This window comes from Abrus precatorius, unplaced genomic scaffold (genome assembly GCF_003935025.1).
Source record: "Abrus precatorius isolate BTA unplaced genomic scaffold, Abrus_2018 Scaffold10, whole genome shotgun sequence".
Classification (NCBI taxonomy): domain Eukaryota; kingdom Viridiplantae; phylum Streptophyta; class Magnoliopsida; order Fabales; family Fabaceae; genus Abrus; species Abrus precatorius.
In genome coordinates this window covers 23,444,827-23,459,864 of record NW_020874292.1, presented here as the reverse complement: position 1 = coordinate 23,459,864, position 15,038 = coordinate 23,444,827, and the positions used below count along the sequence as shown (strand labels likewise).

At 30.0% G+C, this 15,038-nt stretch overlaps 1 protein-coding gene across 2 annotated transcripts; it reads left to right on the top strand.

Moving 5' to 3' along the window:
- The first annotated feature begins 9,225 nt into the window (after positions 1-9,225).
- LOC113874184 lies at positions 9,226-14,723 on the top strand. 2 transcript variants are annotated; one of them, XM_027512410.1, is made up of 9 exons: positions 9,226-9,833; positions 10,110-10,349; positions 10,503-10,716; positions 10,887-10,996; positions 11,072-11,271; positions 11,732-11,835; positions 13,274-13,461; positions 13,557-13,756; positions 14,147-14,723. In XM_027512410.1, exons 1-9 carry the CDS (start codon positions 9,602-9,604, stop codon positions 14,378-14,380), a joined length of 1,722 nt encoding a protein of 573 aa, XP_027368211.1. In that variant the 5' UTR covers positions 9,226-9,601; the 3' UTR covers positions 14,381-14,723. The 2 variants fall into 2 exon arrangements, with proteins under 2 accessions (XP_027368211.1, XP_027368217.1); XM_027512416.1 differs by having other exon boundaries at positions 9,248-9,833; positions 13,569-13,756; positions 14,147-14,683.
- The last annotated feature ends 315 nt before the right edge of the window (positions 14,724-15,038 follow it).

The window sequence follows — 15,038 nt, the reverse complement described above, 5'->3', positions numbered from 1 at the left end:
TAATTAAAAGTGATGTAAAAGTTATTTTTAATTTAATAAATTTTACTTATATTTATAATTTTTGATAAATTGTAGCAAATAAATAAAAATACGTTAAAAAAAACTATTTTTAATATTCATAATCGTTTGTAAGCACATGGCGGTGGGTTCGCTTTCGTTCATTTTTGGTACACAATCTCATGTGTTGTCTAATTATAATATTTATTTGGGATTAAGATATAATAACATATAGATAACCTGTTTTAGATTGATTTGGAGTAGGAATAACTTGATCTGGGTATTAATTAATTAAAAGAAAAGCAAATTGACAAGACAACTAGCACAACACAATTTGACTGTGTTTTACTCTTTCAAAACCTAATGAATTTAAAAGATTTGGGATATTTTATAAGAATAAATATGTATAAATATTATTTTTTCATGATGAAACTCTTTTTTATATAGATAGGGAAATTTGATTTTGTTTTGTCATTAAGAAATTTCTATGCATAAGGTTTTTTTTTTTTCAAATAATGATAAATGATTAAGGGAGCAATTGTTCTGAATTAAACGTAATCGTACGCGACCAACATCGAACGTCATTTGGTCAAACTTACACACTGCTATTATCAATTTCTTGCATTCATTCTCTTTTGGAGAAAAATAATATATATTTTTCGTCCTCTTTGACCTTCATTGGTAAAAGTTCCTTTTTTCATTCATAGAAATTCAAAATTTCCAAGGAAAATTATTTTATTCATGCCAATTTTGCAGTACCTAGAACGTACTTTTAAAACAATTGTATACTTTTAATTTTTAAAATTTATATTAATATAAGTGGAAATGCTATACTAATTAGGGAAATTATAATATTTTATTATATTCATTATATTTACATTTAATTTATGAAATTGAGATATTTTAACTTAAGTTGTATATTCACATTAATATAATATTACCTTTCATGTTTTTATTTTAAAAGTAATATTATTAACATGTTAACGTTGTGATCATGTTGTGTATTTTACATAAATTTGTATTACCTTAGCAAACAAGTGTCTGTTTGCAAAAATATAAAATTAATTCCTTCTACCGTGATGTATGCTTTAATGTAAATTTTATTTAAATAGACGTTTTAATTTCATTTAATAATTTTAAGTTATTTGTATTGAAATTAAAGATCTTACCAATAAATACCTTAAAATTTTGATTACAAATAACAAATAATTTCCAATTAATATTACATTAAAAATGATTACCAATACTTTTCTATAATTTTATATAACTAACAATCTAAAAATAATAATTAACATTCTTCCTATCATATAATTATGCCTAACTATTAAATAATCAACTCATAAGCCATTGCATTGAACTCCCAAATCATTATATAATAAAATAATCCGTTGACTTTTTTAATTTGTCCAAGAATGTCAATATTTTGCGCTTCTTTTCTACGATTCGTGTTTGACCTAGTTAAAAAACAGGGTATTAAAATTTAAATTTTAATATATGAGTGGTCCAATCTTCATTCAATGACTCCAGCTTGCTAACTATATAAAATGCACCATTTTTATATGCACTAAATGTTGTTATCAATCCAAACTAGAGTTTTATTTTAGTAATTTATACATAAAAGTTAATATCAAAGGTCAAAATATTGCATTGAAATAAATTTTATATTTTAATTACAATAAAAATAATATTTATGGTATTGCTTATAACTTTTATTCTAATTTTCATTCTGGATGTCTCATAAAGTTATACACAGCACATTTCATGAACCGAAAGAAACTATAATTCATATCTGAAAAAAAAGAAACAGGTCCAAACCAAACTAGTGGGCTTCATCTTGAAATCCAGCCTTAAAATTTTAAGGTGGGTCTAGATAGTTCAATACTGGTCCAATACACTAACACAGTATTTACAGAAAAATTACTTCTTGGCAAAAAATAAAATAAAATAAACAGAAAAATTACTTTTGTACCACCCATTTTTATTAGTTATACTATTTTTTTAAAAAAAGAATGTGTTATTATATTTTAAGAATTAAACTTTAAAAGTTATTTATAAATAACTTATAAAATTTAGTTTTTAAAATATATTTTTTAAAATTAAGATTCTAAAAATAATAAAACCGTGTAAATAAGATAGTGATATAAATAAAAATTTCCTATTATTAAAAAAATTGTTCGCCTGAATTTCCTGTTTATCAAGCCTCTCTTCCTCTAATCAGTTCATGCATATGGGGTATCGTGCGAAGTTGATAACCTTATTTTGATAAATTATATTAAAAGATTTATAAAATAAATAAAAAAATTATAACAATCACAATTTTTTTATAAATTATTTATAAATCTTTTAAAACAAGAGTTTTATGTTTCCAGGATCTTTATTTTTTATTTTTTTTTATGTTTTGTAATAATACTTACAATCATTCATTAAAATAGAAAATTATAATAGAAATATTTTATGATAATAAAATTGCTATTACTTTATGCAAAAATCTAATTTTTTATTAGCAGTTCAAATACATTGATATTCAATTTTATAAGATATGAACATTATTAATTGAAAGAAAGTAAAATTTAATTATTGTCAGGTTGAAGATCAAATTACATATATTTACTAAACCATTAAAAGTTGAGTTATTTATAAATTGAAAAAATACTTAAAATGGCACAAGTTTGATTTAAGAGAGACATGATAATTAAATTAAGAGCTATATTTGTAATTATTATAATTAAAATATTAGACTTAGTCAAAGCACAAATAAAAATAATAACTATCAAACTAAAGAGTCTACCATTTATGTTTTTTTTTTACAAATTGATTTTAAAAAATTATTATTATATTTAATTGTAAAGCTTATAAAAGAACAAATTTCAATTATTATTATATTCAATAGGCCGATATCTTCTTTTTTCATCTTAATATTCTTAAACTTTACAATTTTAAAATAAAGTGATAATATATACTAATAAAACATATCCAGAAACTTTAATTAGTTTTAAATTAGTGAGAAAGATTATTAAAAGAAGAAATATAAATAGTTCATAAACTATGACAAGCAGTGTCATATATTTCCTGTGAGTAACCTCTCATAATTTCTTTAGATTAAATACACTTAAACTTGAAGTTCTTATATAACAAGATACTGAAAATTAAATACATTTTATTAATATAAATAATATTAATCAACTCTTTTAAGTTATCATCTACTGTATAGTTCCATACCTATATGTTTATCTTGTTGAAAATCTGTTAAGAGTCATTTCTTGCTTGTGTTTCATTGTATTAACAATCACTTTCTACGCTTATTAGCACACCAGATGTCACAATCTCAATTATAAGGTCCAATTTTATTCATATTTATCAACTATTTCAAGATTTTTTATGTATTATTAAATGTCTCTTATTTGACATGAGAACATGTCCTAACAAAGATATAACATATCAATAAAAATGTTATGTTATCATGATCAAAATAACCAAAAAGTTAACCAAAATGTTATTAGTAAGAGTGATCAGTAGTGAGTGAGTTTCAGCTTGAAACTGGCTAATCACTGTTAATTAAATCACTTAAAAAGAGGCTCAATTTTGTCCAATTTTTTTTTTTAAATAGTTCATATTTGGGCCTAGTGGGTAGTCCAATAAATTAATTGGTTAGTTTGGTTAGGTTCTATGTTGGATCTTACAAAAAAATTCAATAAAAATTGTTGTTGTTAAACAATTGTTTCTTTCACTTAAGCTTTATATTGGGCCTTATTAAAAACTTGAAAACAAAATCTTATTTTGCTAAAAGAAGTATTTATAACAGCCTTTTTAAGATAAAAAAACATAATTAATATTAAGTTAGTTTTAAATTATTTCATATAATTTTTTTTCCAAACCTTAGTAGAGCAAAAAGATAACAAAGAGAAGAGCAATGCACAAATTAAAGAAAAGAGGAAAAGGTTCAAATTTATTATGTATCTCTCAACTAAAACCTAATGACTGAAACTAAGTTTGAGCATAAATTTAACATACACACATTCGGTGAGTGGCAAGTTCTCACGGTTCTACAATTTTCAATCTGCCACCAACAATCCTTAACCATTTTATCGCAAAAGATTCATTTTACTTACTTAAAAGCCGTTCAAATATGATTTGTTTGGGTGAGTTCTTCAGTTTGATACAGCTCGAAACAGTTTGGTCGGATCTTGTACAGTCCTAGTTGTTGGCATTTTTTCATAGGTTTAAAATATTTAGAATAGATTTGACGCCGCAGCAGAGATACCTATCCTTAAAAAAAATGTTATTGGTGTTTTTTCTTCCTGAACCTAGAATGAATTTGACATTGTAGTTGAGATTTTCAGCCCTAAAGAGTTTCATTGACGTTTTTTAAACCTTCTGAGCAGTACTTGATATCGATGGGACCTGGCATTGATGAACGCAGAACAGTTTTTGCAACAAAAATCGTCATTGATGTTTTTTAAGACTTCCTATATACGTGTAAATGTGTAATTTAGCTGAAAACTCTCCATATTTCTGTACTTAATTAACCAAAACACTATATTTAAATCAATAATCCTTAAAAAATGGATCTTTGTAGAGACTTTTTCTCTTTCACAAACGAAACATAATTAATTAAATTTTAAAAAAATTATTAAAGTGTATGACTATCTTTGATTAGAAAAACAAAAAAATATATTTTGGAAAACTGATTATTAGAGTACATGTTTAATATGCATGATTGTTGAAGTATTTGTGGTAAAAAGGAAGTTAAGAAATTCCCTTGAACTCATTCTCTAATAGACCTTTAGATATTTTGATTTTACGATATTCAATTTGATGAAAAAAGATAATGAAATTAATTAATAATTAAAAATATTTATTTTGAAATGATTCTGGTGTAATGAATGTTTTTAAACAGTGTTAATAAAAATAAATTTTAGATATACTTTATAAAGAATAAATTACACTTTGCTTGTTTGACAATTTTTAAATTACTTTTGTTATCCTCTTATTTTAAAACCAACAATATCCTTCTTTTAGATATGAATATAAATTATATTTTAATTTATTTTAAAATAATTATTTTAATAATAAAAGATGATAAATGATTTTTTTAAAGATATTTCTTTTATAATTTTTAGCATTGCTAGCAATAATTTTAAAATATATTATAATTGGTTTCATATTTTAATAGGTGAAATAACATTTTTAAGACTTTCTTATTTGACTTAAAAATGCCATTTTTTACGGTTATAATATTAAGAATAAATAGACTATCATCGAAGTTCCAAGAAAAGATCATAGAAGGTCCAAATTCAGGATCATCAAAATTTCTAGAACTTGAAGACTATCGAGTATTTGAATTGTGGAAAGACCGAACATTACAAAAACTAGTGGCGAAAACAGAGGCAAATGCTACCTTAGAAGGACAAGATGCATTAATATGTTCTTTAGAAAGTAAGGAAGAATCTTGGGAGTTAGATTCTGGAGCATATTTTCAAGCTACTTTGTAAAGAGAATTCTCTGTCTTAGAAAAATTTACCTAGGTAATCAACAATCTTTTGATATTGTTGGCAAAGGCGTGGTGAAGATTAAGTTGAATGGGTCTATTTGGAAACTGAAAAGTGTCAGACATCTTCCTGATTTGAGAAAAATATTAATCTCAATAGGTCAGATAGCCAGTGAAGTCTATACAACAATCTTCCAAAGTAATAACTGAAAGATTTCAAAAGGTGTAATAAGGATTGCTTGCAGTAATAAGAATGGAACTCTTTACATGATAGTTGAGGGATATCATTTGTTTGCAGTTGCAACAAATAATGAAAATCTTAATCTATGGCTTCAAATACTTGGCCATATGAGTGAGAAAGGGATGAAGGTTATGCACTCAAAGGAAAAATTATCAAGACTTCAATTAGTTGAAATTGACATGTGTGAAGATTGTATATTTGAAAAGAAAAAAATAGTTAGCTTTCAAACAAATAGGTGAACCTTAAAGAAGGAAAAACTTGTACTTGTTCACTATGATATTTAGGGACTAACATTTGTGTCCTCCATTGGTGTAAAACAATACTTCGTGACTTTTATAGATAATCACTCTAGGAAGTTACAAGTTTATTTTTTAAAACACAAGTTACAAGTATTCGAGGCTTTTAAGATATGGAAAGCCATGGTTGAAAATGAGATAAGGTTGAAGATAAAAAAAAAAAAAAACTTAGAACTGACAGTAGTGGTGAATATGAAGACACTAGATTTGAGAAATTTTGCTATGAGCATGGAACTAAGATAGAGAGAATCGTGCCTGAAATACAATGCAATGGTGTAACTGAGCATATGAATCAAACATTGATAGAAAGAGCTAGAAGCATGTATGTACAGTCAGGCCTACCAAAGTAGCTTTGGGCAAAAGCTATCAACAAATCAACTTACTTGATCAGCCACGGTCCATCAGTATCATTACAACATAGAATACCAAAAGATGTATGAAGTTGAAAGGATGTAAACTTAAACATCTTAAAAGTTTTTTATTTGTGTAGCTTATGTGCATATTAGTGTTCAAGGTAGAAATAAACTTGATCCCAAATTAAAGAAGTGCATTTTCATTGGTTATGATGAGGATAAGTTTGGCTATCACCTTTGGGATAATGAAAACAAAAAAGATGATTTGAGGTAGATATGTGATCTTTAATGAAAGAATACTGTATAAGGACAAACATAATATAGACACCTAGGGAGATGGTTCCCATATCCTAATTCTTATTGATATGACAACAATGGTTTTTATTAATTTTGTAACGAGGATTACAATTATTATCCTCCATTGAAACTAAGATCGTCAACACCTTCTCCTCCACCAGCACCGCCCTCGTCGTCAAGAGTTGATTTCCTCAACTTCTTTAAGTCCATGGATAATGAGTACTTGGGTTACCTCAACAAGTTTGGGTTGAGAACGAGTGATCTCGTTTTGAAAGAGGTGAGGGAGAGATAAAGGATCTCAGAACTGGAAGACGTAACAAAGCATGAAATAGTGAAAGAAGTTCCTTGAAAGGAGAAGAAAAAAGTGAGAGAAGAGAAAGAATGTCAAACATATGTAATCTTCTAATCATCTCAATTGAGCACGTACCATATCTAGCACTCCATCAACATATTTTAGAGGTTTTCTTGAGTGATTTGTTTAAGTGAATATTTTTTATTAAGTAGAAATAAAATTTAACGTTTAATTTTTGTGTTAAATAAAGAGAATCTGGATCCATTTTCTATAGCTTCAATGACTTAAAGAAATAATAATTAAATTATTTAAAGTATACTAAAAAATGTTTTCAATAATATCTTAATAAATTTTATTTTTTTTTATTTTATTAAATATAATTGTCTTTGATAAAAAATACAAGTGATGTAAATAAAAATATCTTAACAAATTTTATTATTTTTTGGTTGACAATTACAGTCTTACCTTTTTTTAGTGGAAAGTAAAGGGTCTTGGTATGACTTATTGCAGTCAAATTGTCTTAGGCATTAAATTTTTATCCTACTAAATTTTTTTACATCATTTGAATATGATAGATTTCATTAAAACTCTTTCTGTTGTGTGATCATTAAGTTTTAAAAGTATTTTGCTAATATTTTTTAAAATAAAATTAATGCTTGCATGATCCCGAATAAATGATGATGTATAACGCCACCCCATGAATTCTTTAAGCTGCTATTGTTATTGAGTAAAACCAAATTGAATGATTAGCTTGCCCATTCTGTTTTTAAGCCGATTTCACCGTGTAAGTTTTTGTTATACACAAGGGTTAGTAGTGCCTATAAAGATGTTATTTTCGCCTTAAGTTAGTGGAAGAATTGTGGTGCCAATTGTGTCAGCATTTTGTTGCATTTTCTCATTGTGTCTAGGCTGTTAATGAGTGATATATTGAAGGAAAGGGAAAGAAAATGAAACCATTCTGCATAAGGAAGCAACAATATTGACGATTAGTTTTACCAAATGAGAAAATTACTCTGTATATTCTTAGAAATAAATAGGTGCACTTAAATTGGAAAACAAAAATATGGCGCTAACTATCCCTTCGTGTATAGATCTTGAAAATCATGTTTAAAAGACACACATGAAATCATTTTACATTCATGCTTACAAAATTAGAAAGAAACTCCTTCTACACCCCAAAATAAAAAGCTAAAAATAGAAACCAAATATTAAATTTCCATTTCTTTCTAAAAATACCAAATTATAGTAACTAATTGCAACCCTAAAGATTAATCTTGTACTAATTAGACCTTGATAAAAATATTAAAAATATCTTGTTTTTAAAAGGACAAAAATAAACGCCTGGGGAGAGTAATAAAAAATTCGTGTTTTTCAATGGTTTGTTAGTATGAGAAAGTTATGAAAGAAATAAAATACATTGAACTTTGTGTATAATTCTCTCATATCAAGCGCAAAGAAAATATAAGAGTGAGAAAGAAATAACAATGAATAATTTCCAATAAAATAAAATGCCTTTTTTATACAATATATATGTTATATATATAATAATTTTTCATCCAATTAAAGAAGTGAATATAAAGTTTTTTTTTTCTTTATTTCTATTCTCTTCTACTTTTTTTCCTTCTAATTTTATTCCTTATCCAAACTGACTGTTAAAAATAAGCACAAGGGTTGTAATTTAAGTGATACATTTTTTTTCAAAGATTGTGCTTCTTTATCTTTGATAAAGATTTTATATTTCGAAGACTCCTAATCTTAAAAATCAACTAAACTTTTTCTTTACAATACAAAAGGAAAATATAGCAATCTTCAAGACAGGCAGTGCGCGGCATTGTGTTAAGATCTTCAACAAACTGTCTCTGTTATGATATTAATTATTAATGATAAATTATTATTATGAGATGCTTTTAATTTAATAAATGGGATTAAGCTCTACATTTTTATAATAAATATTGAATTAATGGCGATAGATCATATCTTCCAGATGCCAATTGCCAAATACGGAGGATCGAGTTGGGGTTGCACCGTATTTCTATGTCATGCAAAAGACATCACTGTCTGAAGAGGCAAAAAATTGGGCATATTCATAGCCTAGTCCATCACAAATTTTCACATTTTAAAAAATATTTTTTTCCCAACATTTGGTAAATCCCTTCATATAAATATTCCATGTAAAATAATTTCTACTCTGAGATCATCACTTTTCAGAATCAACGTGTGTGTGTGTGTGTATATATATATATATATATATAATACCACTTGAAATTTGTGTTCCCAGATTTCTTCCAACACCCGGATTTTCTCTGCTAAAAACCCTACACCCTCAATGCATCCCTTGTTTGGAAGAAAGGGCGAATTTTCCTTGGAACCCAAATTTTGTTTCAGTGCGGTATAATCGAATTTCACTTGGTTTTTCTAAAAGCACGAGTTCGATTTGATTTTGCCCTGCTTCTGCCACTTTTTTTTTTTGTTCAAAACAGTGATTGATAGAAATTGAAAAATTGAATTTCCTTGGTGAGTTGGAAGTGAGAGTGGCATTGGTGAAGTTGAATTGGATTGCAGGGAGTGTGGTGTGTGTTGAATGGTTAAAATTGATGAGAGGATGTGAAGGGCATTGAGAGGAGCATGTGAGATAAGATGAGTAGTGGGTCATTGGGCATTCGTTCTGCGAGTTATGGGTGTTTGGAGAAGCAGCTACAGAATGGAGTGTCACCTATTCTAACAGCACGCAAGCCTCCTAAGATGCTGAAGGAGAAAGAGAGGTTATTCCTTTGGATCTGCAAGTTTGCTGGCAGAAAGAAGGTTGGAATGCTCTTTCTCTGTATCATCTCAGCTGCTGTTTTCGTCTGGGTTTTGTACGTTGGAAAAGGTTTCTCAATTTCTCTCACTGTCTTTTCTTAATGTGTTTTAACTTTTTAGTTTTAATTATGTAACTGCAATGTGATTGTGGTGGTGCTTTTGGGGGATTCTGTTACTTTATCAAGTTGCATGGGAGACTTAGGTTTGATTGGTTATAGGATTTATTCGGTTAACCATCAATATTAGGAGTGCATGCCATGTGCCTTGTTGAGAGTGGAGGGATAAATCTTGTTTTCTGATTCTCATGATTTGTACTTTCAATTTTCGTGAAATGGTTTGCTTTCAGGTGAAGATTCACAGGAGGGGAACAGTGTGCATAATAACATTAGTGTTAATGAAAGTGTGTCTATAAGTGATTCTCCATCTGTGATCTCTACCGCAAATATGATGGGATTCACTACAAGTTTGGTACTACCTCCTCCTCCCCCTAGCTATTTTCTTGGTTACACTCTTTCTCCTGGTCATCCATGTAATAGTTTCACACTTCCTCCGCCACCAGCAGATAAAAAGCGTACAGGGCCACGGCGTAAGTTCTAGTTTTACTTATTTTGTTTCTACAGATATCTGTCAGTTTTTCAAGTTAGGGTAGTTCATGAGGATATGGAAGGCATATGAATATTTTTGGTTACTTAATGTTAATGGTATTACTCCTGAATATTTTTGCTTGTTTGTGTTTCAGCTTGCCCAGTATGTTACCTTCCTGTGGATGAAGCCATCGCACTCATGCCAAAGTTTCCATCACCTTCTCCAGTACTTAAGAATTTGACATATATCTATGAGGAAACTCTCAGCAGGGATGGAGAATTTGGTGGTTCAGACTTTGGTGGATATCCTACTTTGAGGCAGAGAAATGAATCTTTTGATATACGAGAGTCAATGAGTGTGCACTGTGGGTATGTTTTGGGTTTTGTTGGATGTTTCCCTTCTGCATATCTATAAGTTCTGAAGAATATTCTTTGTGGTTATAATTTGTTTGTCCCACTAATAAAGGGTATTTCTCCTATCCTTTTTACTCGCATCTGTCCATTCTGCATCTACAATGATGCATGTGTACATCATTCAGATTTGTAAGAGGAACTAAACCTGGCCGCAACACAGGATTTAATATGGATGAAGATGACCTTCTCGAAATGGAGCAGTGTCATGGCATAGTTGTTGCATCAGCTATATTTGGTCTGTGTGATTTGGTTTTTGCTTTCATTTTAGATGTTTAATCTGGTATATTGCTGATGAATTAAATCTGTTCAGGGAATTTTGACGTGATAAATGAGCCAACAAATATATGCGAGTATTCAAAGCAGACTGTATGCTTCCTTATGTTTGTAGATGAAGAAACAGAGAAATATTTGAGGAGCTCTGGCAGGTTGGGAACCAGCAAGAAGATTGGTTTGTGGAGAATTATTGTTGCTCGTAATCTTCCTTACACAGATGCAAGACGCACAGGGAAGGTCAGAATTATATTTCAACAAGTACCATCATGACTGTGAACTGAAATTAGCATATTCGTTGTTAGTCATATTTGTTGCTGATGTTTAAAATAATTGTGCTTTTTCTTTTGTGATCTGATTGTTGCTATGGAAAACTACTATTGCTGGTTTTGATTTCATCTTTCTAATCTACGTTCAAGGATTTTGTGCCATACTGAACGACCCTTGTACACAGGAAGGGAAGGGAAGGGAAGGGAAAGGAAAGGAAAATAAAAATATAAATGAAAGCTGTATCAATAGACCCCGAATTAACTGTAGATCCTCTTGTCTGAGCATTATGCTGATTCTTTTTATTATATAATTTGGGTTTTTGGGTATGAATTAGAATAACAAAAATATCTCACTCAAATACTGTTTTATTTTCTGGATCATGAAGTAGCACTTTTAAGTACTTATAATAAGTTAACTGACTTTTCTACAGATTCCAAAGCTTCTGTTGCATAGAATGGTTCCAAATGCTCGCTACTCTATATGGCTTGATGGAAAGCTTGAGCTTGTCGTTGATCCATATCAAATCCTTGAAAGGTATATTTCTGTGTTGCTCTTTGATACTATATAACAATTCATTTTACATATGAAAATCATGTAAATATCTAATCTCAGTCCTACATTTGTGCACCATCTTATACGAGGTTCACTTATCTATTTAATTCTGCTCTATAAAGATGCAATACACTGCTAATGTGGAATTGAATCATAATGTTTTCTAGTTCAGCCTTAATGACACAACTTACTACCACATATACACTAGGGGATGCAAGCCTTGATATATGCTAGTACCTAGTATTATGCCTCTTGGTTTTACCTAGAAGTTTTTGTGTATTGTTCAGTTTCACTATTGCACTATATTGTATTATGTAGTTGTTGCTCCTTAAATATCTTTCTGGTTCTTTGTCATAACATGGCTTTGAAAATTCTGGATGTCCAGCTATGTGATTTCTTTCCCACACAGGGGGCCTCTTAATCTCTAGAGCACAAAATGCTTCTATATTTGTCTTTTGTTGAGGTGGTTGTTATAGCCTGTAGGTATGGGTTTTAATGAAGATAACTATTAACTGGTCTAACAATAGAGTTTGTTTCCTTTAATATGGTTGCCAAAACTCAAGATGTGGATTTGCCTGTTACAGCATAGCAATGGAAACTGAAGATGACTTAAATAAGAAACTTAATGAACCTTATCCTGGTCCTGGTTTCAGTTTATCCCCCATAAAGGAACAGTAACTCAATTGAGCTGCTACCGAACCATGTTTGAGTCATTTGCAGTCTTCCTTAACTTCCAGGCATTAAAACACCATGTAGACTGCTCAATCTAGAAATCCCCTTCTGGGCTGAAAAACTAAGCTCATCGAAAGACTAGAAGGCCAATACTTCTTGCTAGGTCATCAATACATGCTGTTTAAAAGATTGGATAAAAAAAATATTGATATCTTGTTCTTATTATAAAGTGCTATTTCACCAACTTTAGTACTTATCAGGAGCTAGATAAATTGAGTTTTCACCTTGTAAGAACTTACCCTCTAGGACATATTTTTAAGGATTATAGCTTTAATGTTTCGGGTTTGAAGTACTAGGATCTTGGCATCTTGCCAAGTGCCTACCTCAGCATATTAGAACTATTATTTGGAGGCTGTAAAATTTAATAGTCAGCAGCTTCTTCTGTTGCTTTCTTTTTCATATTTTCCCCTTCTGTTGTATGTTCACTGCCATGTATGTTTGTTTTGCTATTGACTTTATAGATCTTTCTCATCCTCCTGCTCTATGTCAAGTTTTGCTTTCCATTTTGGGTGGCTATCCAACTGACTGCTTGATCAAGACTTCACGTATACTGTATCTTACATGAAAATCAAGTTTGAGTTATTATTGGATTTTCATATATTCATACCTATGTTGACTTTGTACTAGCTTTATTTTACTCGCCTTGGTGGAATCCTTTGGCACCTGAATTACTCTGATCCTTGTTTAGGTTTTTGTGGAGGAAGAATGCAACTTTTGCCATATCCAAACATTACAGACGCTTTGACGTATTTGTTGAGGCCGAGGCAAATAAAGTTGCTGGAAAGTATGATAACACCTCCATTGACTTTCAGATTGAGTTTTACAAGAATGAGGGACTGACTCCATATACAGAGGCCAAACTTCCTCTTATAAGTGGTAAGCTAAATATCCTCTTTCCTTGTAGGATGAGATGCACATTCTTCATTCTTTTTCACTATATTTCTCAACCTTGATGGCTTCCTAAATTGCAGATGTTCCTGAAGGATGTGTAATAGTACGAGAACATGTTCCTATTAGCAACCTCTTTACTTGTCTTTGGTTCAACGAAGTTGACCGATTTACCCCTAGGGACCAGATCAGTTTCTCAACTGTCAGGGATAAACTTTTGTCGAGGGTGGATTTTCATTTTCTCATGTTCTTGGATTGTGAAAGACGCAACTTTGTAGTTCAGGTAATTATTTTTATCGGTTTTTTTAACTTTAGGAACTGAGTTTAAGTATCTAGAAATATATATTTTTTAAAACATAATATTTATTACACTTTTTTAATTTTCAATGTGATAAATGCTTTCTTTTTCATTAAAAATTTATCACTTTTAGTTTCTTATTCTTGGCTTTAAGGGTTGAGGATAATATGTCAATTTTTGGCTTCTTACAGATATAATATGATTAATACAACATATGTTATTGTCACTTTTTACTTCACAAAATTTGGAAACCAAAAACAAAATGAAAGCATATTTCTTGAAAATGAAACCAACTTTATACTACATTGGCATTTGGTTTCATGGTTACACACCCTCACTAAACTGTAATTAAAATACTTTTTTTCTTGCTCACAGAAATATCATAGGGATTTATTAGAGCGCATGGCTGCTCCGGTGACTGTTACTCTCAGTTCACCACCGCCACCTTCTCCTCCCACATTGCTTAAACTCGAAACTTTGCTGGAAAAGGTTGTAATTCCAACAATTAGGAAAGGCCCTGGAAGGCGTGGAAGAGACAAGAGACCGGGTTCAAGGCAGCACCGCAAAGTCGTGGCTGGAAGTAGGGACACAAACATTGAAGCAAATTAAAAAATTTTGTTTGGGTGATTATATGATGATTTCTTTTGTTTTGGCATTCCACCTACACAAATCAAATTTCAGAGCAGAGCTGGAGGAAAACGTTGAAGCTGAGTGTTGTATTTTTTCCACATAGAAGCTCTCATTCTTTTTACTTTCTGCAATTTGTTCAACGCTATTAATTTTTTTGTTGTATATAGAGTAAAATCCTCAATAATTATATCGCAAGGGTTGTCACTTGCCACCAAATTCCTCAGATGTGATAACCCACTGTTGTTCCATTATCATAGGAAAGAAGTGTAGTTCCTCTCAATTTTACTCCATCATAGTCTAATAAAGCGACGAGAAATTATTTGTTTCCTCGTTTTGTCAGTGATTTTACTTGGAATTCTGAATAAAATCTGGACTTTTTAGTAAATCTGATACGAATTAAATTCATAAAACATGTAAAAAATCAACCTTTTTAGGTAACTCGTTTGGCTACTTCCAGTATTAAATATAATTTTTAAACTGGGTTCAGTAATTTGTGAAACGGTACATATTAAAATTTTCTGAATAAATTGAGAAATAATTTGAAATGGCATGAAAGAACGTACGTGTGGAGTGAAGGAGAATAGACAGGCATGTCTTTATCTGTTTGCGTGCCGAGTCGAGTTGGCAGAGGTGATAT